Genomic DNA, 25,511 nt, shown 5'->3' with positions numbered 1-25,511 from the left:
TCATCCAGTGGGTGGGGTCACCTGATGTTGCTGATATCTCACCCTCAGGATGTGAAGGTCATCAGGGTGGGAGGGTGGGTCCAAGGATCTCCTTTGGGCCTGGTCTTCTCTCCTTATATCCCTGTCGGCCTCACAATTCCTGGTCTCTAACTTAGTCTCTAAACTGTATCTCACTCACCCCTCCCTTTCTTCTTCCTAATTAGGAACCTTTCTCTCTGGCCGTCTTGTGGGCTGCACTCTGGGGGCTGTGCCCTGTCACAGGGAGGGGCATTTTATATTGAGAGCTGTCTTATATTGGACAGTTGAGGACCCAGTTTTATGAGCTAAGGTCCAGTCACGTAGCCTCAGGCACTGTGCCAGGTTAGCGGCTGCTGGCGAGAGGAGGGAGTTGGGGACTTTTGGTACCTGGATATTGCTTCTAAGCCCCAGCCAGAGTTCCAAGCAGGGAGTTGCCCCAACTAAAGATGGCCACCAAGGTGTCCCAAGATGGAGGTGGCTGCTTTCAGCAATGGGGTGTTGGGTCAGGTGGGGCCAGGAAGTGGTGTTGAACGGCTTGTTCAGAGATGCAGCTCAGTGGCTTGCAGTAGTGTGGCTGGTGGCTATCTCTGGATCCAGGGCTGTGTACCCAGGTCCAGGCTACCGTGTATAGGGGACTGTGACAGTGGTTGCAATGCCCCAAGATGGAGGCGACCAGAGGAGCCCCACCTGGTAGATGGGGGTCCACACAGGAGTTCCTGTGCATGGGCGGCACTTGGGTGTCCTGCACAGTGCTAATGCCTTTGTCCTACTCGGGCACCTGGGGGAGCTGCGTGGGTGAGTGCTGTAGCCCTGTGCTGACTCTGAGGCCTGGAGACCTGTGTGGCAGCAGCTGTCGGGGTTCTCTACTCACTCGCAGAGAAGCAATATTCCCACTACTTGGATCCCAGGTCCCGGAGTGACACAGAATGCTGCCTCCCTCTGGCCTGCCGTCTTGGATCCTGCTCTCCAGTGTGATCTTAGGGGCCACTGTCTACATGTGGCCCATCATTGAATGAAGCATCATTATGGGGTGCATGACCCTATATATGATTTTTAAGTGTGTTCAGATTAAGTGCTAACACATAATTCATTCAGCCCTTTCTCCGTTGGAATTTAAACTACTTACATTTTTGTTTTTGCTATCAAAAACAAAACTGATGGGCTGGGGATGTAGCTCAGTTGGTAAAGCGCTTGCCTTTCATGCCCAAGGCCCTGGGTTCAATCCTCAGCACCACAAAAATAAATAAGAGCTTCTCTGCATTTAGTGGTGTTGCCATGGAGTCGCTGAGTTACCGGCAAAAGGTCTGATTAATTAAACTCCTTCACCCATCTCACACTTCCTACCCCTCCACCTACAGCAGGCTTCACATGAACGTGAAGAGCAACGTTGCAGAAGCTACAGAAGAAACACAGGAGGACATCTCTGGCTTGGAAACGGTGTGGCACTTCTCGACTCTTCAGACAGTCATTAAAGTTCACAAATATAATTTCATCAATATCTAGGATTTCGGGTTAAGGAAGGGCATCATGGATTAAAAAAAAAACTAAGACATGTGACACTTTACGATATTTTGCAGTATCCATAACCAACAAGAGATTAATACCCAGCAGATGATAGGAAGTATTTCAAGTCGACCAAGACAGGAAATGCAACATAAGAAGGGAAGAAAGGGCAGGAACTAGTATTTTACAGAGGAACCCACAGACTACTAAACACACAAAAATATTTCTTTAACTCATAAATCAAAAAACTACAAGTTAATTAGTAACCAGAAAACTACCAATGAAGCCAGGAGATTTCACTTGACAACTTTTTAACTGGTTAAAAAAAAAAAAAGAAACTAAGATGACGCTAGACATTTTCAGGGATGTAGGGATCTCGAAGCGTCTGCTGGGAGCGTGGCTGGTGCAGCCATTCTAGAAAGTGTCTGGCAGAGTTACCATCAATCTACTCCTGTTCACATCACGAGAAATACTGCTGAGGCAGGATCTGGGGAATGAGTAAGTAAAATGTGGTGGACGTACACCCACCGTGGACTGTTCAGCACTGTTAGGAGAGGAGCACTGAATGTACATCTGGCAACACCGTGGACCCCAACATCAGGGGGTCTACTGATGTGGAGACCCTGCACTGGGCATAGGACTTAATGCACACAACGCAAAGCACCTCCTGCACAGATACTCTGAAGGGCACCCTGTAAAGCAGTGAAATGAGATAAAGGGAGCAAATAAAAGAGAAAGTAGCTTTTACGTGGACCAAATGCCTCAGGAATTGAGAAGTAGGATGAACACAGCCCTTTTAATTAGAGACCCTACATGAGTGCGTGAGTCATTGCCCATTCTCCATTATGAAGTGTGTTAGCACCCATTCTTCAGAACGGATGAATTTTGGCTCCCAGCAAATAGTATCTGTGCATGACTTTTCTCCCCATACCTTAAATAGCTCAGGGCATTCCTGGTTTTCAGACTTTTCTCAGTTTTTTTTTTTACAGGTTTTCAAAATACTTTTATTTCTTTAAAAGTTTACTGTGCATTAAGGAAAAATAAAAATACAAGCAAAGAAAAAATTCTTCCAGTCATAAGCAGCTTAGTATGTTAAAGACTTTTCTATTTTTTTTCCAGTGCAGGGTATTGAACCCAGGGCTTTGGGTGTGCTAGGCCAACATTTTACCTTTGGGCTCCATCTCCAGCCCTCAGACTCTTCTCATTGAGGCAAAAATTGCATCTTGTTACTTTTACTTAACATCTGTCTAACAAATGTGATGGTCATAGTTTGCTTAACTATCATTTAGCAAAACATGCTTGACATCTTGTTTCAGTGTTGAAACATTTTCCTTTTACATTTGTATTTGTTTAGATTTTCCAAGGAATTATTTCCACTGCTGCTCAACTGAAAAGTTCTCCCTTGGTAGTTATTTATCATACGTTTTCCAGATAAGGTCGCATTCCTTTGTCCTGACTTAACTGGAATGTTTAGCTAACCAACCAAGAAATGAGATTCATTAGACAGTCTGCCAATTTGTGATACCCTCTTTAGAATATCCTTATCAATCAGTTATATAATCAAGGATCTATTCTTTAGTGATCTTAATGCCAATAATCGATTATTTTATTATCATAGTTTTCTAATGTGTTTTCGTTCCATTTCATCTTTATTATTCTTCCTTAATAAGAGTTTAAGGAATATCATTTGTTTGTTTTCCTGGAAATTAAATTATTATCCAAATGAAGTAGATTTCACAGTCTGCAAGGTCAAGATCAGGATACTGCTTTCTCACCACTTTATGTACAGCGGCAGAGAGTTTCTCTTCCCTGACTAAATGCAATTTATCTTTGTACTTTCAGAACAATGGTTAAGAGTTTCAGGCTCTTAATTTCTTTTGCATCTTTTAAGAGAAAAAAAAATCAGGAAGAAGGAAAGTCCTTAGGAATGGTATCAGAGCGAGAGGTTTGGAGGGTGTCCCTGACACCACTGTGTCTTCCAGCCAGCCACTGCTAATAGGTAGCTTTGTTTGCTCTGTAATGAATATTCTTTTTAACTCTTCTTAAAGTGTCAAATAATCACCCTAACAATGCTGGTATCTTTTAATGCCTGCTCTGTCCCAGGCCAGGCGCTAGACACTTTAGGATTCACTGTCTCATTTGACCCCCCCCAGAGCTATGTGAAGTATGTGTCATAATTCCTGCGCTGGTGCCCAGAGCACAGCCAGGTCAAAGTGGCCCAGGGCGAGGGCAGGAGGAGTCAGCAGCTCCACCCACTGACCCACCTGGAAGGCAGAGGGTCTGGGAGCCCTTGGTGTGGTCTGCCGGAGTCCACTCCTGGAGCAGAGTGGACAGGTGAGGGAAGGCAACGTGGAGGTGTGACAGAAGGGACCCGTGGGGTCTGCCTGCTGGGACTCTTTCCAGCCCTCAAAGTGCCTTGGAGAACAAAGGAAAGGGATGCACCATGTTTCTCGCTCATGTTGAGGTGACTCTTCTTTTAGGTGCTGACTTCTTTAAGTCAGGTCTGGGCAGGAACAGCACCTAGAGGGGCCGTGTCCTGTAGTGGTATCTAGTTGTACCAAACTAGGTGGCAGAGAGGATTCTGCAAGTTTCCAGCACATAGAAATCGTAAGGGTTCAAGGTGAGGGAAAAGCCGATCACCTGATCTGATAGCCTGTGTGCATGTGTTCACTTACTTAAATGTATGAATGTTACATTGTATCCCATAGGTATATACGATCACTAAGTGACAAGTGGATTTTTAAAATTTATTTTTTAGTTGTAGTTGGACACACTTTTAAAAAAAATTATTCATTTTTATGTGGTGCTGAGGATCGACCCCAGGGCTGCACATGCGCTAGGCGAGCTCTACCGCTGAGCCACAACCTTTTATATATAAGAGACCAAGAGAGAAAGAAAGAGAAGGAAGAGGAGGAGGAGGGGGAGGAGGGGGAGGAGAAGGAGGAGAGAGAGAGACAGACAGACAGACAGAGGGAGAGAGAGAGAGAGAGAGAGAGAGAGAGAGAGAGAGAGAAGGAAAGGGGGAGGAAGGCTCTCTCTGGTAAGACGACATGTGGTCCCAGTGGAGCCGGAGGCTGAGCAGTTGATAGGCAGGCAGGGGCCTTGAGGCAGATCTGGTCAGGGGAGCCCCCTTTTGCCAGGGCAGAGGGAGGAACACAAGTGGGAAGGAGAAGCTCGGGAGGGGCGTGGGGAGAAGAAAAGGCTTTTAGAGGAAGTGAATTTTTACATTTTCAGTTCTTTCCTTGTGTGGTCCATCAAATGACCTAGAAAACTTGAAGTTTGATGGAAGGATCTCTGTTTACCGTGGCCGAGACTGATTCTGAAGTGAGTCATTTTTTATTCTGTGGTCACTTTTACCTCATTGTCTTCCATACGCAGTTTTTTCAAAGTGAGTATAATTAGCAATGGTTTGAAAGGGGCAGGTGAGACATCTCCACATTCGATGTCATTGCAAAGCACACAGCTTCTAGGACAGAGTGACGATGCCCTTTGTTTAACATTTTTAAAATTTGCTCTAATTAGTTACACATGACAGTAGAATGCACTAGGGTACATCATACATAAAGGGAGTATGATTCCTCGTTCTTCTGGTTTAGGTGATGTAGAGTCCTACTGGCTGTGTAGACATATGTGTGCACAACATGACAACGTCCATTTCATCTACTATCTCTCCTACCCCCTACTCCTCCCTTCCCTTCACTCCCCTCTACCTAAACTGAAGTAACTCCATTCTTCCTGAGCTCCTCTGCCCCAATTATGGATCAACATCCACATATCAGAGAAAGCATTCAGCCTTTGGTTTTTTGGAATTGGCTTATTTCACTTAGTATGACATTCTCCAGCTCCATCCATTTACCTGCAAATGCCATAATTTGTTTTTTCTTTAAGGCTGAGTAATATTCCATTGTGTATATATACCGCGGTTTCTTTATCCATTCATCTACTGAAGGGTAGCTCGGTTGGTTCCATAGCTTAGCTATTGTGAGTTGAGCTGCTATAAACATTGATGTGGCTGTGTCACTGTGTATGCTGTGTCATTGTGTCACTGTGGTATGCTGATTTTAAGTCCTTTGGGTATAGACCAGGAGAGGGATAGCTGGGTCAAATGTTGGTTCCATTCTAAGTTTTCTGAGGAATCTCCATAATGCTTTCCAGAGTGGTTGCACCAATTGCAGTTCCACCAACAATGTATGATTTTTTTCCCACATCCTCACCAACATTTATTGTTGCTTATATTTTTGATAATTGCCATTCTGACTTAGAGTAGTTTTGATTTACATTTCTCTAATTGCTAGAGACGCTGAACATTTTTTCATATATTTGTTGATTGTATTTCTTCTTCTGTGAAGTGTCTGCTTTAGTTTCTTATCCCATTTATTGATTGGATTTTATTTATTTATTTATTTATTGGCATTAAGTTTTTTTGGTTTTTTTATTATTATTTCTTTATATATCCTGGAGATTAGTGCTCTATCTGTTTTCTCCCATTCTGTAAGCTTTCTCCTCTCATTATTGATTGTTTCTTTTGCTGAGAAGAAGCTTTTTGTTTGAATCCATCTTATTTATTGATTCTTGATTTTACTTCTTGTGCTTTGGGAGTCTTGTTCAGGTCCTAGGCTGACGTGTGAAGATCTGGGCCTGTTCTTTCTTCTGTTAGGTGCAGGGTCTCTGGTCTAGTGCCTGAGTCTTTGATTCCCTTGGAGTTGAGTCTTGTCAGGGTGAGAGGGGGCGTTCATTTCATCTTGTTGCATGTGGATCTCCAGTTTTCCATTGGTTGCTGTCTTTTGGAGATGCCCTTGACCGGGACTGCCTTGGTGGCAGACGACATATGCCCTCAGATAACAATTGGTACAATTGCAGAGTTTATTAGGATCGATTATCCTGGTATCCTTGGAAGTAGCAAAGGTTAAAGATAAGAACATCAAAGAGGGGGAGCAGGTGCCTTGTTGGAGGTCACCCCCGGTGAAGTGGGGAAGTGAGAGTTCTGCGGGGGACACCTGTCTCCAGTTCACGCCCACCACACCACAGGGAGACCGTCCCCCCGCAGAGCCTCCCGTAGCTCTCAGGGATCTCAGACCAAGTCTGACTGTATTACCCTCCTGCTGCATCCTGAGGTGCTGGTTTGACTTCGTGCAATAGAATTTGACTTCGTCCAATCCCGGGTCCTGACCCTACGGGGGCCTGCTTCTCACATCCCAGCAACGCAGAGAGCAAAGTGCCGTGGTTCTATGGCTCCATCCAGGAACCAGCTCGCCTCCTCTCTGCTTTGTCTCTTAGTAAGAGGCTCTTTTCCTCAGGGTCTCATGACGGCTCCTGTCCCTAAGGAACAGCAACCATGTCCCAAATAAGAGGGGAAAGTGGAAGGCCACTGGGGCAGGTCCCTGGATCCTTCCTCTTGGTCAGGGAAGGAGCCGTGTTCCCGTAAATCCTGCTGCAGACATCCACACATCCCGCCGGCCAGAGCTGCGCTCAGAATGTGTAGGAGCTTTGTCTAGGAGCCCCCAGGACCGCACGGCCGCAGGCACGCCTGAGTGGCCCTCCTCAGCGACACACCACCTCCTCGGGGAAACAGAGGCTGCAGGAAGGAGGAGGAGGACAGTGGGTCCTGAGCAGGCTGCCACCAGGGTCCCCACAGTGCCTTCACAGTCTCTACTGATTCCTCCTGGCTCCAAGATAAGACCCAAACCACCGGCCCTGGCACGTGGGGTCCTTCAGGCTCTGGCTGGTCCAGTCCCCATCGGCCATTGAGTCGCCAGGCCGCCACTTACCGGGCACTTTGTGAACAGCGAACTCTCCACACCCGGCACCCGCACATCCCTCTTGCCTAGTCACCAGGGTTCTCCGGTCCCCAGACTCCCCACCTCCCCGGGCTGGCGGGGGCTACTTACTGTGTGAAACGGGCTTGGCCCTTGCCAGAGGGCACTTCACGGCACCGAGCCCATCCCTCTCCCTCGCTCACTGCGGTGAAGTGGTGCGTGTCCAGCGCCGCAGGCCTCTGGGTTCTGGGCTGTAAAGTGAGTCGGAGGTAGACTTGTTTTAATTTTCCTTTGATTTTTTTTTCCTACTCTGAGTACCTGAACCACAGATTGCTATTTCAGTAACACTTTTTAAGTCATTTTTTGTTAATAACCCAAATTTATCTCCCTTTGGTTCCAGTTGTTGAAATGGATGAAAACAGTGGACTTTTACTTCTAGAACTGAATCCTCCTAACCCCTGGGATTCAGATCCCAGGCCCCCTGAAGATTTGGCTTTTGGGGAAGTGCAGGTAAGGAAACAGTAAAATTTTAACATTCCTAGAAATAAAACAAAAATATCCTTCATGTATATTCAGGGAAAAAGAATACAAAACTTTAGAACAGATCCTAAAGGAGAACCATACAAAACCACTAGAAGAAGTTCAGAAATTAGCTGGATGCCAAATCCTCGTCAGACAGAATGGTGTTTTAGTCTGTTTTCTGTCACTGTAACAAAATATGTGAGGCTGGGTAATTTATACAGAAAAGAGCCTGACACATAGTTCTGGCAGTTAAAGAGCCTGAAGCTGGCATCTGCTCAGCTCTGATGAGAGCTTCCTGATTGGATGGCGTCCCAGTGGCAGGAGCCCGTGCAAGAGTGTCAAGAAGCACCTTTGTGAAAGGTGCCAGTCCACCGGTGACAACTTGCTCTCCGGGGTTGGGCTGATCCTGCATCAGTCTCTCCCAGGGTGACGCCTCCCTCTAGGCCCCGCCTCTTAGATCCCCCCACCTCTACCGGCCATGATGGCACCAGGCTGGTCCTACAGGAGACTGTGGGGGACAAGCCACATCCAAGCCCCAGCAAGGGACAGTGGTATATTTGTACATCTTGCCCTAATATCTTTCAAAACCTCCTTATCTATTTTTCCAGACTTAGAAGTTGGGATTTTTCAGAGGAAACATTACTTTGGGAGAGACCATCTTAAATTCATTTCTCTGTGTGTTTGGAAACGAGGGTATGTTTGAGCAGCTACTTCTTCAGGAAAAACAAGGGAAGGCACCCCAGACGGCAGAATTTGTGCTAATTTGGCCCTGACCTCTCCTGCCCTGCTACGTTGGCTTTGGTGCCGGGGCTCCTGCTACCTTATCTTTCTCAGGCTAGGTGGAGGGAGGCAGGATCAGGAGGAATGGGTTGGAATTCCCCAGTCTGCGCTGGTCTGTGTAAGCCACTGTGTCTCCCAGGACCTGCAAACTGCAGGCTGAGCTGGCGGGTGATGGGAGCAGAAGGCCACGCAGGCCTCTTGACGGACATGGCGGGTCCATCCAGGCTGCTCAGCTGTGCCAACTGGCACCCGCACCCTCCTGGGCGTCATTCACTCCTGTCCCTGTTCACAGCCACTCTCATGCTTAGATCCCCAATGCTGGCCACAGCACCTTGCAGACTGTGCTTTGAAGGACGGGTCACAAAAGATATTCATGGTGCAGGTCACACATAAATGCCAGATTTAAATAGAGTGAGTTTGGGTAAATCAATTGGTTTGACACCCAAAACCCAACACAAGAGCGTCTGCTCTGATAGACTCAGGGCTGTGCTGGGAGTTTGTTCATTTCAGGCGCCTGCTGAGCCGCAGTTGAGCCCAAGATCTTGCCTAACCTTGGTTAGGAACAAAACTCTCCGACCCAAGTTGTCAGCGAGCCAGGAGAAGCTTTCTGCTTACTTTTGCTGCCCAGTACTGACTCAATCACAGGAACCTCCCTCTGCCCACAGGTAACGTATCTCACGCACGCCTGCATGGACCTCAAGCTGGGAGACAAGAGGATGGTGTTTGACCCTTGGCTAATGGGTCCCGCCTTTGCCCGAGGGTGGTGGCTGCTGCATGAGCCTCCCTCAGACTGGCTGGAGAGGCTGAGCCGAGCAGACCTGATTTACATCAGCCACATGCACTCAGACCACCTGAGGTAAGGAGCCCTGGCACCACCTCGGGGGCCAGTAACGCTGCCACACGAGCAGGACGGTCCTCCAGTTCTCCTACAGTGACCACTTGCTCCGGAGCACTTCATTTGGAATGAAGAGAAGAGCACTAGTGTGTGCACGCACTTTGCGATTTCAATGTAACAAGGGCTCCCGCGCCTTGCACCAGTGGGAAGGAGGAAGCTCTGTCAGGGGGACAGGGTTCACTGTCCCCTCACGTGCCACCCTTAGACTAGGTGGTGCAAGTTTAGGCTGAAGGTCAGCAGGATTGGGCTTTGGGGTTTTATTTCCTCATCTCAGCATTTATAACAGGAAACAGCCTCTGTTTTATTACTTTTTTAAATATAAAGAGCCAGTGTAAATATTTCAGGCTCCGAAAGCCGTGTAATCAGCATTGTGACCGAGTCAACGTCACCACTGTCATACAGAAGCAGCCGCAGACAGTCCTGAAAGGAGATGACTCTCCCAATAAAACTTCAGGGATGATGATATTTTCATATCCCATAATTTCTATGAATCATATATTATTATTGTCTGTTTGATTTTCTTTACGATCGTCTAAAAGGGGAACACAACTGACTTCAGCTTGCAAAGTCACACAAAAGCAAAGAGCAGGCCAGGCTTGGCTCCCGCCGCTGGCTTGCCAGGCCCGGTCTGCAGCCCCTAGAGCTCCTGTAGGACTCAGGAGCCCGAGTCAAACCCAGGCCACACTTTGCTGAAACCAGAGGAACTGGACACTGGTGATCCCAAGGAGGCATCCCTAACCCAGGCCGTCAGAGGAGAGAGGAGGGAGCAGCCGCTCGTATTTGTGAATGAGCTGTATCAGAGGAGGGAGCACCTTCTCCCGTCTCTCAGCTGAACTGCGGGGTGGTGCTTGATTACCTGGTTTGCAAGCATCATCACCTTTCCTCAGTTGCCATCATCCACACAGAGCCATGGCCGCAGGGTCCTTCTGAGGTGGCTTCGCCTTCTCCTACATGACAGAGTCACATAAACGCCATGGTTAGGGTTAATAGGTTGGCCGTTGGTAGACTGGCTCCTTGCTGGTCTATTCTAAAGCACACGGGAACTGTGGGGCATGGATATGCTTTTGTTCTTATTTTCTAAAGGCAGTAGTTTAATTTTTTTAATTAACTGACTTAGTAACAGAGTACCTGCAACATGCTCCTTAACTGACCACAGCCCACTGCAGTGTGGTGGTACCACCGTCCAAAAAGTCCACTAATCGACCATCTGATTGCTTTGTCTCGCACAAGCCCTCGGAACCAACTTTGCACAACTTTAGGCTTATGAGACCCTGGGTTCTTGTGCTGCACAGTGACTTGAGGTGTGTGGTACAACTTTGTATGGTTGGTCATGGCATCATGATAACACATTATGATAGCAAGGCAATTGTTTTATGGTGTCTGCTATAAAATGTAATTGCCTAAAGTTCATATGAGAACACTCTCTGGGAATGCACTGCGTTTTAGGGGCATGGGTAAGAATTTTGAGTGTCATCTGGTCAGTCTACTCTTTAGCCACTGGCTGAAACCTTTTTAGGTTAGCTTCAGAGGCTCGTGTGGCACAGTTGTCATGCGCCAAGACACCAGGTTCCACTGTAGTGCCCGACACCTGTGCAGTGTGTTGCCAAGAGCTGGTCACTGGAAAGTTGCTGAAGTTGTGACTTTTACTCCCTGGAGTCATTTCTTTGGTAGACCATTTTCAACTCTTTCTTAGTTGAACAATAAGTGTTGAGTTCATTTGCCCCGAGTCATACCCTCTCATCTTTATTTATTGAATAAGACCTCCCTGAATCACAAAAACAAGGGAAATGGTCAGTGTATTCTAGGGATAGTCTTTATTCAAAGAAAGCCAGGCAATTCTTCCCCACTGGACCTATTTTAACAGTGTTGGAATGTGAACATTGTCAGTACAGTTGATAAATCCCATACGTAGACTTTGCTCACACTTTTCCTATGATTACATATTTTATTTCACCTGACATTATATTCTGTGTGTGAGTCTGATTCTTAAACTGGAGAGGACATTCTTGAAAGTTAGACCTGCCTTCTAAAAGAAGCACCAGGCTCAGAATCAGAAAATCCAGATGTGAGTGCCAACGTACTATTTGTGAGTTGTGTATTTCTGAAGATGTTTTCTCGTCTACAAACAACCTCAGAGCTCTTTGTGAGAATCAAATAAAGTGTGAAGAAGAGCCTGGAACTCGTGCACATTTGAAATACAGTAGACGACTGGCCGTTCATCTTTCGTCCTCGCCATACCTCACAGTGGCACACACAACCTTGGCACATAACGACCCTCTACAGAGCCACCGTGTGGTGCGCGCACGCTCTGAGGGGAAGCACAACCTCCGGGAGACTCTCCTCACCACTTTGATCAGCCTTGAGCAGAGCCGCTCCTCTGGTCTCTGGTGAGGGTCTGATTTTCAATTCCTTGCTCTTTGGTCAACGTGTTGGTCTCAGGAACAGACAGTCTCTCATCCTAGACAGCCCTATTTTCCATCTTTCACCTTTCCCTCTCTCTGATCCTAGTTACCCGACACTACAGAAGCTTTCCCAGAGACGGCCGGATGTTCCCATTTATGTTGGCGACACGGAAAGACCAGTGTTTTGGAATCTGAAACACAGCGGGGTCCAGTTGACTAACATCAACGTGGTGCCATTTGGAGCGTGGCAGCAGGTGGGTTCCCTTCTGTACTTTCCACCTGTGCTTTCTGAGGTCGACTTAAATGAGGTGACTAAGAGGAAAGGCCATGTTGTTTGGACCTGTGCTGGGTAAATACTGCCTTCATTTAAGCTTCAAATGTTGCACAGTTAAGTAAAAGAGGATTAAAAGATGATTTATCTCCACTGACAACAGTAACCTATAAGACAGGGTAATGAATCCCATTCCAAATAAGGGGCTTTTAAAAAATTGTCTGAAAAGTTTTTTTAAAAAAGTTCTGGTTGACCAGTCTTTCCAGAAGTGACAACCTTATCAAATACTGGATTAAAGCCCAAACTGATATACACAGTTGTTGGTTTTATTGTTAAATTCCAGGTAGACAAAAATCTTCGATTCATGATCTTGATGGATGGCGTTCATCCTGAGATGGACACTTGCATTATTGTGGAGTACAAAGGTACTTTCTCCTCCTTAGCAACAATGAAAAATGAAAAATACTCTGGGTAGGAGCGATGGTGGTAGCCACCTGCAGCTTCATCCTGTTCTCATCTTCTCTGTATCTTCTTTTTCAGAGGATAGATTACATTGTATCCTTGTCTTAGTAAGCCGAGTAGCCATTCCTATGTTCTTTTCAGAGAAAAAAATCACCAATAATCTAATGTACATATGAGAGGGGTGAAGATTTTTTTCTACTGGGCAATCAATATTTTATATTTTATAGTAATTCTTATATTTTATAGTAATTTTATATTTTATATTTATAGTAATTTTTTCAAAAGTACCTTTCGTGAATAAATGTCTTTAGTTACTTTCATCTTAAAATTTCATTAGGAAATCCAATCATACACTTTGGATTTTCTTATGAGAACATGGTCCTCCTGTCTTGATAATGACTTAAGTATGAACTTTGCATAGAATTTGCAAAAGATAGAAGGATTCATGATGATCAGCTCTTTCTCCTTCTTTGCATCCTTTCGGCTTAACGTCTGGAGAGAGTTGGTTGAGACGGGTGATCTATCTGTGACCCAGAGTGGAATCAATCTAATTGTCTTCCTGAGACACCAGAATCTACCCAATCAAATGCAGTGATTCACTTGAAAATATAGTGTATGCTACTGAAGTCGTTATATTTTGCCATTTTCTTCTTTTTTTTCTTTGAATGTAACCAATCCTACAGTAAAATAAGTCAGATTGTAGAGCATACCTAGAAGACTGCTGGCGTGGGAAGTCAAGCTGTGCTGTTTGAGATTCCACCTGAACACGCGTTCTCTTTCCACAGGTCACAAGATACTCAACACCGTGGACTGCACCAGACCCAATGGGGGAAGGCTACCCGTGAACGCTGCTCTGATGATGAGTGATTTTGCTGGAGGAGCATCAGGCTTTCCAATGACCTTCAGCGGTGGAAAATTCACTGGTAATATCTTGTATCAGTGAGATACCAAACATCAGGCATGGCCCCTGCTCAGTGACGTGAGAACAAGTACAAAGATGATGGAGATGTGCTTCCTCCCTGCAAGAAGTTTCCAGCTTCCAGGGAAACCAGACTTGTAGCCACATATGTTGCAGACTGATGCTCCCAGCTCAGAATCTGATGATGGTACATGAAAGAAATACCAAGATCAGGAAGCAGGGCAGGAAGAGCTAAGAGAAAGATTGAACAGGGTTTCTGGAACCCAGCAGAAGGGGAAGGTGTGAGACGGGTGCCCAGGCTTAAATGCCCTTGGAATGTGATCCAGAACAGCTCAGGTGGCATGTCCTCTTGTTCCTGTGTAAACTCAGCAGGGAGGGGCATGGACAGAAGGAGCCCTCTAAATAGTGGGATCCCAGATAGGAGCCCTTTTACTCAGAGCACTGCAAGAACAGAGCATGGCTTAGCATGAGGAAAATGTGTAAGTGGCATATTTCTTTCATTAGGTGTCTTCGACCTCAGCATCTGAGTGCTCACTACCTCTGATTAGTGGATCACCATGTTAGTAACGATCCCTGTCTGACAACGTGGCAGGAAATGCCCTCCTTGTGGAATGAAGTAGGCACTCCCGCACCCCTGCTTCCTTCTGCAATTGGCTTCATGGCCTCCAGGATCAGGGAAGGCAGGGAGGCTTCTGGCCCTGGGAACTCACATGGTGCTAGGGAGGCACTCATTCCGGGTTAGCCAGCACCGTGCCTGTTGGTGTGAGTGTGTGTGCAGGCATCAGCATCCGGGAGGAGCTGGAAGAGATAGAAATGCTATCAGTGCCTGTATCTGGGTTATGGGTAGCTGCTGTTTTTCTTATGTTCTTATCTTTATCAAATGTCATGGCAATAATGATAGTAACGGCTCTCTGACCCTTGGCCCTGCACACTCTGGTCCTGCCTAATCCCCAGCTCACTCTCCCGCCCATCTCTGGATACCCGCTCTCTCCCAGCCACCCTGCCTGCCTTCTGTTCCTCACCCTCGGCTTTCCAAATGCCCTCCTGCCAGGGTTTTGCGTTGGCTCTTCCCCCTGCCTGGGGTCCTCCTGCCCACAAACTGCGTGACTGCCAACTTTATGTCCAATCTCAACAGCCATTGGTTCCCTGACCACCCTGCCTAAAGACCCTCCTTCCCACCCACTTGCCCCAGACATCCTCTGTCCTCTGGCCCAGTTTTAATCTCTTCCTAGCACCTAACTCTCTGTAAAGACTTTTCTTATTTGCTTCCCTCACAAATTCATTCTTTGCAAATGCTCCTGAGAGCAGGCACCTGCCTGGTCCTGTTCACTACTGTATTCCCAGTGCCTACAACCACTTCTAGCCCATAGTAGGTGCACAACAGATATTGATTGAGAGAATGGATGGTAAATGACAATCTTGTGAAGTAGACATCAGGATTCCAGTTACAGAGGAAGAAGCAGACGTTGAGAAAATAGGTAGTTTAACCCAATATTGCACAACCAGTATATGGTTGGGGCAGGACCTTGATCCTAAATCTGATTCAACATTTATACTCTTAATTGCTTGCATTGTAAAGTCATGATAAATAGGCTTTATAATACTTTTATTATACTTTTATAATACACTAAAAGTATGGTAATAATCATTTATGGGTTAGTGAAAAGTTAGAATCAAGTGCCTTTAAAATGTGCTCACATGCAAGGTGTGACTATACATGCTGACCTATGTATTTAGCTAGGGTCCAAAAAATTACCCCTATCAAGGAGAAAGCCCAGTGCCTCAGAGCTGTACTCTATTCTACCTTTGTCGTCAATCTTCCTTCTGAACAAGCTCCAGCTTACCAGAGCATCCGCTTTTCTGTGGTTTCTGAACAGAGGAGACTCTAACCCAAATACTGTCATTGCAGAGGAGTGGAAAGCCCAGTTCATTAAGACAGAGAGGAAGAAGCTGCTGAACTACAAGGCTCAGCTGGTGAAGGACCTGCAGCCCCGAATCTATTGTCCCTTCGCTGGGTATTTTGTGGAGTCCCACCCATCAGACAAGTACGGCGGGACACTTCGTACGGTTTTTACACACAAGTTCATGCATGCTGGAGGGGGTGACTGTGCTGGAATTCAATGGGAAGGGGGAGATGGGGGGAGGGGAGGAGCCCTGAGCTGGTTAAACAGCTGCCAGAGAACAGAGAGCATGAGGCAGAAGACACCCAAGTAAGCTCAGAGGGAGCCTCAGAGATCCCTAAGGGAAGAGCAAGGCATTTATTGAGGGCATGCCAAGAAGTGAACAGGGGGCTGTTAGCCAAGCCATCTACATTCGCCCCTGATGGCCCTGTGAAGAAGGTGGCCTGAGCCTGCTCTGCAGGTCAGGAGTCTGAACAGAGGCAAGGGACGTGCCCCAGCCACCCTGTTGGAGAGTGGCACTGAGCAGCACACCCTGGTTTGCCTGGCTCCAGAACCTTCTCTGTGCCCCCTGCACCTCAGAACAGAATTGTGTCGTGAGGCTTTGTTCTCATATCCTGGGATGTGATGTGATTTCTCTTGAGGCAACATAAATTCTTCAAATGTTACGAACATCACCAATTTATGGAAAGGTTGAGTTTGCCAATCTCGTGCATTTTGCCAAAGCATGTTGGTTAAGTCAGGGAAGACCTACACTGTTGATCCAATTCGGGATTCCTGACGCAAAAGAAATGCTTGGCAAACATTCAGGAATCAAAGACAAAACCAGGCAGTGTGGTCACATTTTCTCATCATGGAGCAGCTTGATTTGAAGGTGTGGTGAGAGGCAAGGCTTTTTTGTGACTGGTTCTGTAAGGATGGTGCTAGTTTCCTAGGGCTGCTGTTTAAAACTTGCCACATACTGTAGGGCAGCTTAGGACACCACCAGCAAGTGGTCTCACGGATATAGAGCTGAGACGTCTGAAGTCCAGGTGCGGTGGTCAGGCCTCTGCGGTTGCTGGGGAGGAGCCTCCAGGCTTCCCCACACTGTCTGCAGGTGGCCTTGCCTGCGCATATCTGTGCTCTCAGGGCACCAGTTGTGCTGGATCAAGGTCCACTCAAGCTTACCTTGACCACCTCTGTGGAGGGTCTGCCTCTCGGGAAGGGTCACTTCTGAGGGACTGGGGGTTAGCACACCAACGTATCTGGAGGGGAACCCAATTCAACCCATAACGAGTTTTTGTGTTAAAATGGAAACTTTTCATGACACAAATCAATATTATAGCTGTACATATTTTTCTAAATTAAATATGCAGATAGTTTTATTTTAATTTGACAGCATTACAGTTCACTGAAAAATTGCAAGTAGAATTTGAAGAATGTTATTAGTGTCATAATTTAGAGTTACTTAATGATTTATGAAGTCAGTATTAATATTAACAAGTTGCTACAAAAGTTTGTGAACTCCCTAAACTTGGATAGATATATTTGGTGGTGATGTTTTTTATACTGGGGATTGAGCCCGAGGATACTCTACCACTGATCTCCATCACTTTCCTTTTTTATTTTTTGAGACCGTGTCTTACTAAGTTACTGAGACTGGCCTCAAACTTGCAGTCCTCCTGCCCTGGCCTCCCGAGTTGCTGGGATTACAGGTGTGTGCCAGCATGTCCAGCAGATAGACACAGTTTTGAAGCTAGATATGCTTTTTTTTCGAAATCAAATTAATTCTTCTAAAGAAACAAGCCAGTTTTGTCAATCTAGATTGGAATATTACATAAAGATGAATTTTTGATGGTTAATTCTGTTATTAGAAAAATTTAAGTTTATAACAATTTGAGCATGTGATTCTACTTTTTGAATTATAAATTTTATTAAATCTGAATCCAGATAAAGTTTTTCTGATGAGAATTTAGTACCTGAACTGAGATATAAATTTGAAATACACATTGGATTCCAAAGACTTGGTATTGGAAAAAAGAATGTCCAAAATCTCATTAAAAGTTTAAACTATTTTTGAATTGACAGATAAAATCATATATCTTTATCATGTAATGATGTCTCAGGCTGTTTATATACACGCAGAATGACAGTCTAGCTGATTGGCACGAAATGCCTCACACTGTCATCCTTCCTGTGTCGAGAACACTTCCCTTCCATTCTCTCAGCTCGATAGTTCTTCCAGAACGTGGTCACTGTGGATAATGAGCCATGCTGGGTGGCAGAGTCCTGGATAGCTGGAGTTTGTTTCTCTAGACATGGAAATTTTTGATTTTGGTAGAATCATCTTCTTGGAAAAGGCCTGAGGCCACAATGTGTCTCTTCCTAACCTTGCAGTATCATCACTTCAGGGTTTTAGGATCTGCTGTGACAGACAGTCTGTTGTCCCTAAGGTCCACCGAAGCTGGGGTGAAATTTAAGGGCTTTGTGTCACTATAGCAGAACACTGTCCACGGGTGTTTGCCGCAGCATCAGCAGCCCCAGGCAGAGAGAAGCTAAGTGTCCTCCTCGTGGTCCTGCCCAGAGGCCAGTCATTTGTTATTCTTCCTGCTGTGACAAACCCCTGCCCCTCCCCTTTCTGCCTTGGGATCTGCGGCTTCTGACCACCTGATCAGTCAGGAGTCAGAAGGAGGCTCAGTGTCACTGCCTCGCATCACGTTAGGGTGCGAGTGCTGCGAGCAGGGCCCTGGCAGCTCTCAGTGAGGGACCCTGGAAGCTTGGTTCATGGGTTGTGGAGTGAGTTTGTAAATAGGAACTCAGCTCATGGCTTTCACCTGTGAGAACTGTAAAGAAGTCCTTTGCTTTTAATTATCCTTAATTGTCTTCTCTATAACCCAGATCCAGTCCCTTGGAACATCATTGCATTTCTAAGTCACAGGATCGGTGGTCCTAGGAGCTGGGGTGGGGTGGGGGGAACCTCGGTGGTGCAGGATGCAGGCTCAGCACGTGTTTCCCAGACACTCGAAGGTGCTGGCCCTGGACATGGCTGAGGCTCTCCAGTTTCCTAAGGGAACCAGGAGTCCTCTGTAGTTCAGTGTGTCCCACACTCTCCTCAATGTGGAGTTAAATGGCAGTCAGTTGACAAAAAAATGAGCTTTCAATTCCCCTCAGAAAAGATGACATAGCTGTGGTCCAAAGACTTCTTCTAAGCAGAGGGGCCAGCCCAGTGATCCGCCAGTGGGGCGTGGATGCTGATCATGTGGACGTCAGGAAGAGTTGATGGGACCCTGGAGCGAGGTTCCCAAGCCTCAGTCCTCCACTGTGGGAATCTGGAGAGGGCAGGAGGTCCGGGGGTGGGGAGGGCAGGGGCTGGGGTGGCTCAGGGAGGCAGACTTTAACCAGCTGGCACAAAATGACTTCAAAATGTCGACTTCTGCAGTGCCTGCCAGCTAGATATCGATTCTGTCCTAAAGGCTTCAGAAAGGGGTTCAGGAGAGACCCTAGAGCCACTCACAGGTGCCACATCACTAAGCATGAGGACTAAGGAGAGAGATGGCATCGGAACCTTTGGAAGACAAATGTAAGCAGCCTCCATCCTTTGTCATGTGTGCAGAGTGCAGGTCATAAGTCTGCAAGGAGGGGAGCCCAGAATTGGGATCTGCTCTGCATTCCACCTGGGTCTGTATTCTCCTGCTTACTAACAGTGGGACCAGGGCTGTCACCAACTTGATTCCATTTTCTGTGAGCATAAGAATGATTTTAAAGGGTTATTTTGAGGGCTGGGATTGTGGCTCAGTGGCGGAGAGCTTGCCTTGCACATGTGAGGTGCTGGTTTCAGTTCTCAGCACCACATAAAAACAAATAAACAAAATAAAGATACGGTGTCCACCTGTAACCAAAAAGAAAAAAAATTTTTAAAAAGGTTATTTTGAGAATGATAAGATAATTAATGTGCGCTGCCTTGCCTGGTACATGGAAGGTTCTCAAAAAAACATCATTTTCTACAGCCTTCCTTTCTTTCCTTCTCTTGATTGTGTACCTAATAGTTCAGAGCAAAGGACTGAATGCAGGTTTTCTGAAAGCCACTCTGAGATGGTGAATGACGTTGAGCGTTTCAGTTTGGCAGAGGGCTGGTCACCAGGAGAGGCAGCGGGCACTGGACGAGACCCCCAGGTCTCCCATCCCCCTGCCCTGCAACCCAGCAGGGCAAACAGGTGTTCGTTTCTGCCAAGGCAAACAGCTCACACCACCTGGTCTCCGTCACCGAGGGCCACCGTACAGAGGCATGGAGCAGGCCCCTGAGGACTCTGGACAGCAGGTGGTGGCAGGCAGATCTGGGGAGGAAGTGAGAATCCGAAGTACCAATGAATCAGCCGTAATTCCCCCATTTTAAAAGAGCACCGTGTCCCCAGCTGTATTCAAGGACAGCCTGGATCTGGCACCACGCCCTGGTGGGGACTGAAAGGTAGGGAAGTCTTCTGGGTGTGGGGTTTGTTTTTCCATCGTCTCCCGTCCGTTCCCAGGCAATCGACCCAGCAGCATCGGCAGGAACACCTGCCGTCATCGTGCAGGTACCTGAAACTGCAAGAGCGGGAGCCCTTCTCTCAGTTCAGGTCATTTGGGCTCCAAGAGGGGGAGAGATGCCTGTTGCTGTTTTTCTCTCTCTAACCTCTCACCACTTGAGCCCAGAAGCAGGTGTGGTTTTTAGAAAGACTTGGGAGATCCATAAGGGAACCTGAAGCCCTGGATTTTCAACAGAGAATGAAGATATTAGGGAGACTGCAGACAGGACACTTAAGAAAATAAGCTATCAAAAATTCAGATAAGCTCTTGGGCCTGCTCACACTGTACCATGTGAGGATGTGGCCCTAACCAAGATACCAAAGGCTTTCAGACCTGAAGTTCAGGGTGGACCACAGCTCAGGTCCCACACTTGTCACTAGGTGACATGCTGTGAAGCAGATCTGAAAAGGGCCCCCAAAGGTTTGAAAACTGAACTGACATTGGAAACACAGCCCTCAGAGGGTGGATGTGAATTGTTGCCACGAACCCGGTCGATTGCTGGCTAAAACAAAAACTAGAACCTTCTCTGAAAGATATACACAAGAACCAGATTTCAATAATATAATATTGAAAATGTCCAGGATACAATCCAAAATACTCAACGTAAGAAAAAAAGAGGAAAAGTTCAGTGTCTCATAAGGGCAAAGACAACAAATGTCAAACCTAACTTGTCACAGTTGTTGGACCAGAAGAAAAAAAAATACATGTAAGGAGCTGTTTTAACCATGATTCCTTAAAGGAGTGGTCAAGGCTGTAGAAATGAATGCAAATATACAGAGCTGCAGTACACAGAGGAACAAATGGAAGTGTAGAATTCAAAAGTACACAAATCGCTGCACCTGGTCCTACATGCCTATAATCCCAGCTACTTGGCAGAAAAAATCACAAGTTCAAGGCCAGCCTGGGCAACTTAGATGCTGTCTCAAAAAAGAAAGGGCTGGAGCCGTAGGTCAGTGGATGAGTGCCCCTGGATTCAAACCTCTCTTTACTGGGAAAAAAATTTCAATGAGTTCAAATGCATAATGGAATTGACAAAGGAAAAAGGACATGAATTGGTATCAATAGAAGTCATTGGATTTATGAACAGCCAAGAGGAAAAACATTGAAATAAACAAAAACCGAGGCTCAGAGACCCATGGGACAACAGCAGAAGGTCAACATTCATGTCCCTGGAGTCCAAAAAAAAGAAGGAAAAATTGTGTTACAGTATCATGGGAGGAAAAAATGGCTGAAACCTCCCTAGATTTGATGAGTCCCATAGGCGTAGATCCCAGATGCACTGAAAACCCTAAGGTAAACTCAAAGAAATCAATGTCTCAGTACTTCTAACTAAGACAGCAGGAAACTGAAGATAAAGAAGATGATGTCAAATCATCCAGAAAAAAAAAATGAATTACTAAGAGGAAACAATCCAAAAAAATGGAGTATCTAGTCAGACTCCATGAAGACCGGAAATTAGTAGAATAACATTTTTTAAAGTATGTTCCAAAAACAAAACAAAACAAACCCTGTCAACTAAACCTACATCTGGTGAAGATAACTTTCAGGAATGTAAGTAAAATACAGATATTCGCAGGTAAAAGAAAATTTGATAATTCATTGGCAGCAGGCCTGCTTTAAAAGAAATCTTAGAAGCAGTTCTTTGGACGAAAGAAAAGTGATACCAAAGAGAAGCTCAGAACCTCAGAAATGAGGAAGGAACAGTAGAAATTGTACACATCTAGGCATGTTGTTAGATAGTTTTCTTTTTTTAAGGTCTTGAAAATAGAACATTTTGGGGCTGGGGATGTGGCTCAAGCGGTAGAGCGCTCGCCTGGTGTGTGTGCGGCCCGGGTTCGATCCTCAGCACCACATACAAACAAAGATGTTGTGTCCGCGGAGAACTAAAAAATAAATATTAAAAAAAAAATAGAACATTTGAAAGCACAAATTGTAACTGTCGGAGGGAGTTGATAATGGGTTGAAATGTGTTCCCTCCAAATTCTTATGTTGGAGAACTAACCCTTCGTACCATAGAGTGTGACTTTATTTGAAAAAAAAATTAAATCTTTACAGAGGTAACCAAGTTAAAATGGAATCATTAGGGTGGGCCCCAATACAGTTAGCTGGTGTCCTCATAATGGAAAAATCTGGACAGAGAAACACATATGAAGGGCAAATGATGTGAAGAAACACAGGGAGAAGATGTCTAAAAGGAGATGTGGGAAGCAAGTCTTTCTCTCACAGCTAGCACCATTACGTTTCTAGCCTCCAGAACTATGATACAGGACTTTTCTGTTTGTTTGAATTTGTTTCTTAAGCATCACCGTCTGTGGTACTTTGTTACAACAGTTCACACAGTAGATGTGATACATGGGATAATTAAAACACTGCATCACTGTATCACATCTCCATCCAGCGCCAATTGGTGAAATGTAGATGCTAAGTAGACTGTGAAAAGTTAAATATGGGATGTTTGATCCCCAGAGCAGCAACTATAAAAGCGACACCACAAGATACAGTAAAAACACATAACAGGCAGACTAAATAGAATACCAAAAAATACGTAAATAGCAGAATAGAAGGAAAGGGGAAACAGAAGAATGAAGAACAAAGAAAATAGAAAACAAGTTAAAAAAAATGGTAGACATGAACCCCCAAATAGCAATGATTACATTAAATAAAAGGGTCTACAGACATGGGACGATGTCCTTGGGGGTGTCCTAGAGGAGTCCTGCCACACGAGTGACCTCACGCAGCGCCACGCAGAACAGAATCCATCTGACGGCCAGTGAAATGCTGAGCTATGATAAAGTGTTTCTTTTTAAAAATTTGCCCCCCAAAATTGGATATTGTAATATTGGATATTGAAAAATTGTAATAATGGATGAAAGAACAAGACCCAGCCCTATGCTCTCTATAAGGAACCCGTTTTAAGCACAGCGAAGTAGGTGAGTTGAAGTGAAATGATGGGGAAGCTACACCATGTCAACCCCGATCCACAGGAAGCTGGATTGCTAGTGTCAGAAGATTCGGCCTCCAGAGAAGAAAAGCCCCAGGCGTACGAGGGACGTAGCGAGGGCCAGTGCACCAAAGGTGGATCCTCTAGAGAGCTGGGACAGACAGACGTGCTTGTGCTGAAAAACAGAACTTCAAATACATGAAGCAAAACTGGTAGGACTGAGTACAGAGGTGGAGACCCACAATTACTACTGGACGGAACCTTCTTTTCTTAGTCACTCTTAGAACAAGAAACAGGAAATCACAGGGACATAGAAAACTGGATCTGATGGATATTTAGGAAGAACTCACTCCAAAAGAGCAGAAGACGCATACTTGTCAAGGATATATATTCGCCAAGAGAATCGATATCCTGGGCCATAACATAAACCTTAACCAAGTATAATGGATGCTCTCTAATCATTTTGGAACCACACTGGAAATCAAGAGAAGGCCACTGGGAAATCTCCAAACACTTGAAAATTAAACAACTTCTAAGTAAATCCATGGACCAAAGGGTCAGTCTGATAGGAAGCTACAAAACATTTTGATGTGAAAAAAATAAGAAAAAAAATATTTGTGGGATACAAACCAGGGGCAGAGGCATGCCACCTGCCGTCCCAGCTACTCCAGAGTCAGAGGCAGGAGGATGGCTGGAGCCCAGGATCCAAGGTCAGCCCAGGCAACAGAGTGAGACTGTCTCAATCGATCAATCCATCAGTCAGTCAATAAAAGCATGTGGCATACAGATAAAGTAGTGTTCACAGAGAAATTTATAGCCTTAAATATTTACATTCTAAAAGAGGAAAAGTATCAAGCCAACAATCTAAGCTTCTACCTTGTAAAAGAAGAGCAAAGTAAACTCAAAGCCATAAAAAAGGAGATCATCAATGTAAGAGCAGATGTCAATGAAATTAAACACAGAAAAACAATGAAACTTAAGCCGGATTCTTTGGAAAGGCGAGTAAGACAATAAACTTCTAGTTCAACTGACCAGGAAAACAAGAAGAGGTGACTGTGAGAGCGGAGGTCCCCACGACCCCAGAGACGGGAAAATACTGATAAATACCATGAGTGCCTCTGTCCACCAGGGCAAGAGCTGGGGGAAACAGGCAAATCCCTGAAAAGCCATGAACCTCCAAATCTCACCCAACGAGAAGCAGTCTGTATCTACTAGAGAGAGTAATTATTTTAAACCTTCCAAAACTGGAAACGGCACACCAACATTGTGTATTGCAAATTCTGACGAACTTTTTTTTTTTTTTTTTTTAATGGTACTGAGGATTGAACTCAGGGGCACTCGACTATTGAGCCACATCCCCAGCCCTATTTTGTATTTTATTTAAAGACAGGGTCTCACTGAGTTGCTTAGCACCTCCCAGTTGCTGAGGCTGGCTTTTTTTTTTTTTTTTTTTTTTTTTTTTAAGACAAATGAGGAAGGCTTCATTCAGGAAGGGTCTACTGCAAGGGAGAGAGGTCAGACTTCACCCTGAATATAACAAGGACAAATGGAGACTTAGAGCAAGGAACAAGGGTGGGGTCAGGGGATAGGAAAAGCGGTATGAGGAAATATCAGGGGTAAGATGATTCTTTTTTTTTTTTAGGTTTATTTATTTTTATTGGTTGTTCAAAACATTACAAAGCTCTTTACATATCATATTTCATACATTAGATTCAAGTGGGTTATGAACTCCCACTTTTACCCCAAATACAGATTGCAGAATCGTATCAGTTACACATCCACATTTTTACATGATGCCACATTAGTAACTGTTGTATTCTGCTACCTTTCCTACCCTCTACTATCCCCCCTCCCCTCCCCTCCCATCTTCTCTCTCTACCCCATCTACTGTAATTCATTTCTCTCCTTGTTTTTTTTTCCCTTTCCCCTCACAACCTCTTATATGTAATTTTGTATAACAATGAGGGTCTCCTTCCATTTCCATGCAATTTCCCTTTTCTCTCCCTTTCCCTCCCACCTCATGTCTCTGTTTAATGTTAATCTTTTCCTCCTGCTCTTCCTCCCTGCTCTGTTCTTAGTTGCTCTCATTATATCAAAGAAGACATTTGGCATTTGTTTTTTAGGGATTGGCTAACTTCACTTAGCATAATCTGCTCTAATGCCATCCATTTCCCTGCAAATTCCATGATTTTGTCATTTTTAGTGCTGCATAATACTCCATTGTGTATAAATGCCACATTTTTTTTATCCGTTCATCTATTGAAGGGCATCTGGGTTGGTTCCACAGTCTAGCTATTGTGAATTGTGCTGCTATGAACATCGATGTGGCAGTATCCCTGTAGTATGCTCTTTTAAGGTCTTCAGGGAATAGTCCAAAAAGGGCAATAGCTGGGTCAAATGGTGGTTCCATTCCCAGCTTTCCCAGGAATCTCCATACTGCTTTCCAAATTGGCCGCACCAATTTGCAGTCCCACCAGCAATGTACAAGAGTACCCTTTTCCTCACATCCTCGCGAGCACTTGTTGTTGTTTGACTTCCTAATGGCTGCCAATCTTACTGGAGTGAGATGGTATCTTAGGGTGGTTTTGATTTGCACTTCTCT

General features: G+C 45.4%; 1 protein-coding gene across 6 annotated transcripts in view; it reads left to right on the top strand.

The window, feature by feature from the left end:
* The window catches only part of LOC143401617 (cytidine monophosphate-N-acetylneuraminic acid hydroxylase), an 80,454-nt gene that overhangs the window by 36,052 nt on the left and 18,891 nt on the right, over nt 1–25,511 (top strand). For all 6 annotated transcript variants that reach the window (XR_013091687.2, XR_013091686.2, XR_013091685.2 and 3 more), the window contains 6 exons: nt 7,678–7,787; nt 9,245–9,435; nt 11,983–12,130; nt 12,491–12,572; nt 13,395–13,532; nt 15,438–15,573. Coding sequence is in view for 3 of the 6 variants with exons in the window: in XM_076859274.2 (XP_076715389.2) it covers nt 7,678–7,787; nt 9,245–9,435; nt 11,983–12,130; nt 12,491–12,572; nt 13,395–13,532; nt 15,438–15,573 (805 nt within the window). In the remaining 3 variants the exon portion in view is untranslated. The remainder of the gene's footprint in view (nt 1–7,677; nt 7,788–9,244; nt 9,436–11,982; nt 12,131–12,490; nt 12,573–13,394; nt 13,533–15,437; nt 15,574–25,511) is intronic.

The sequence above is a fragment of the Callospermophilus lateralis genome, chromosome 6 (genome assembly GCF_048772815.1).
Source record: "Callospermophilus lateralis isolate mCalLat2 chromosome 6, mCalLat2.hap1, whole genome shotgun sequence".
NCBI classification, from domain to species: Eukaryota; Metazoa; Chordata; class Mammalia; order Rodentia; family Sciuridae; genus Callospermophilus; species Callospermophilus lateralis.
This window is presented reverse-complemented; position numbering and strand designations above follow the sequence as displayed.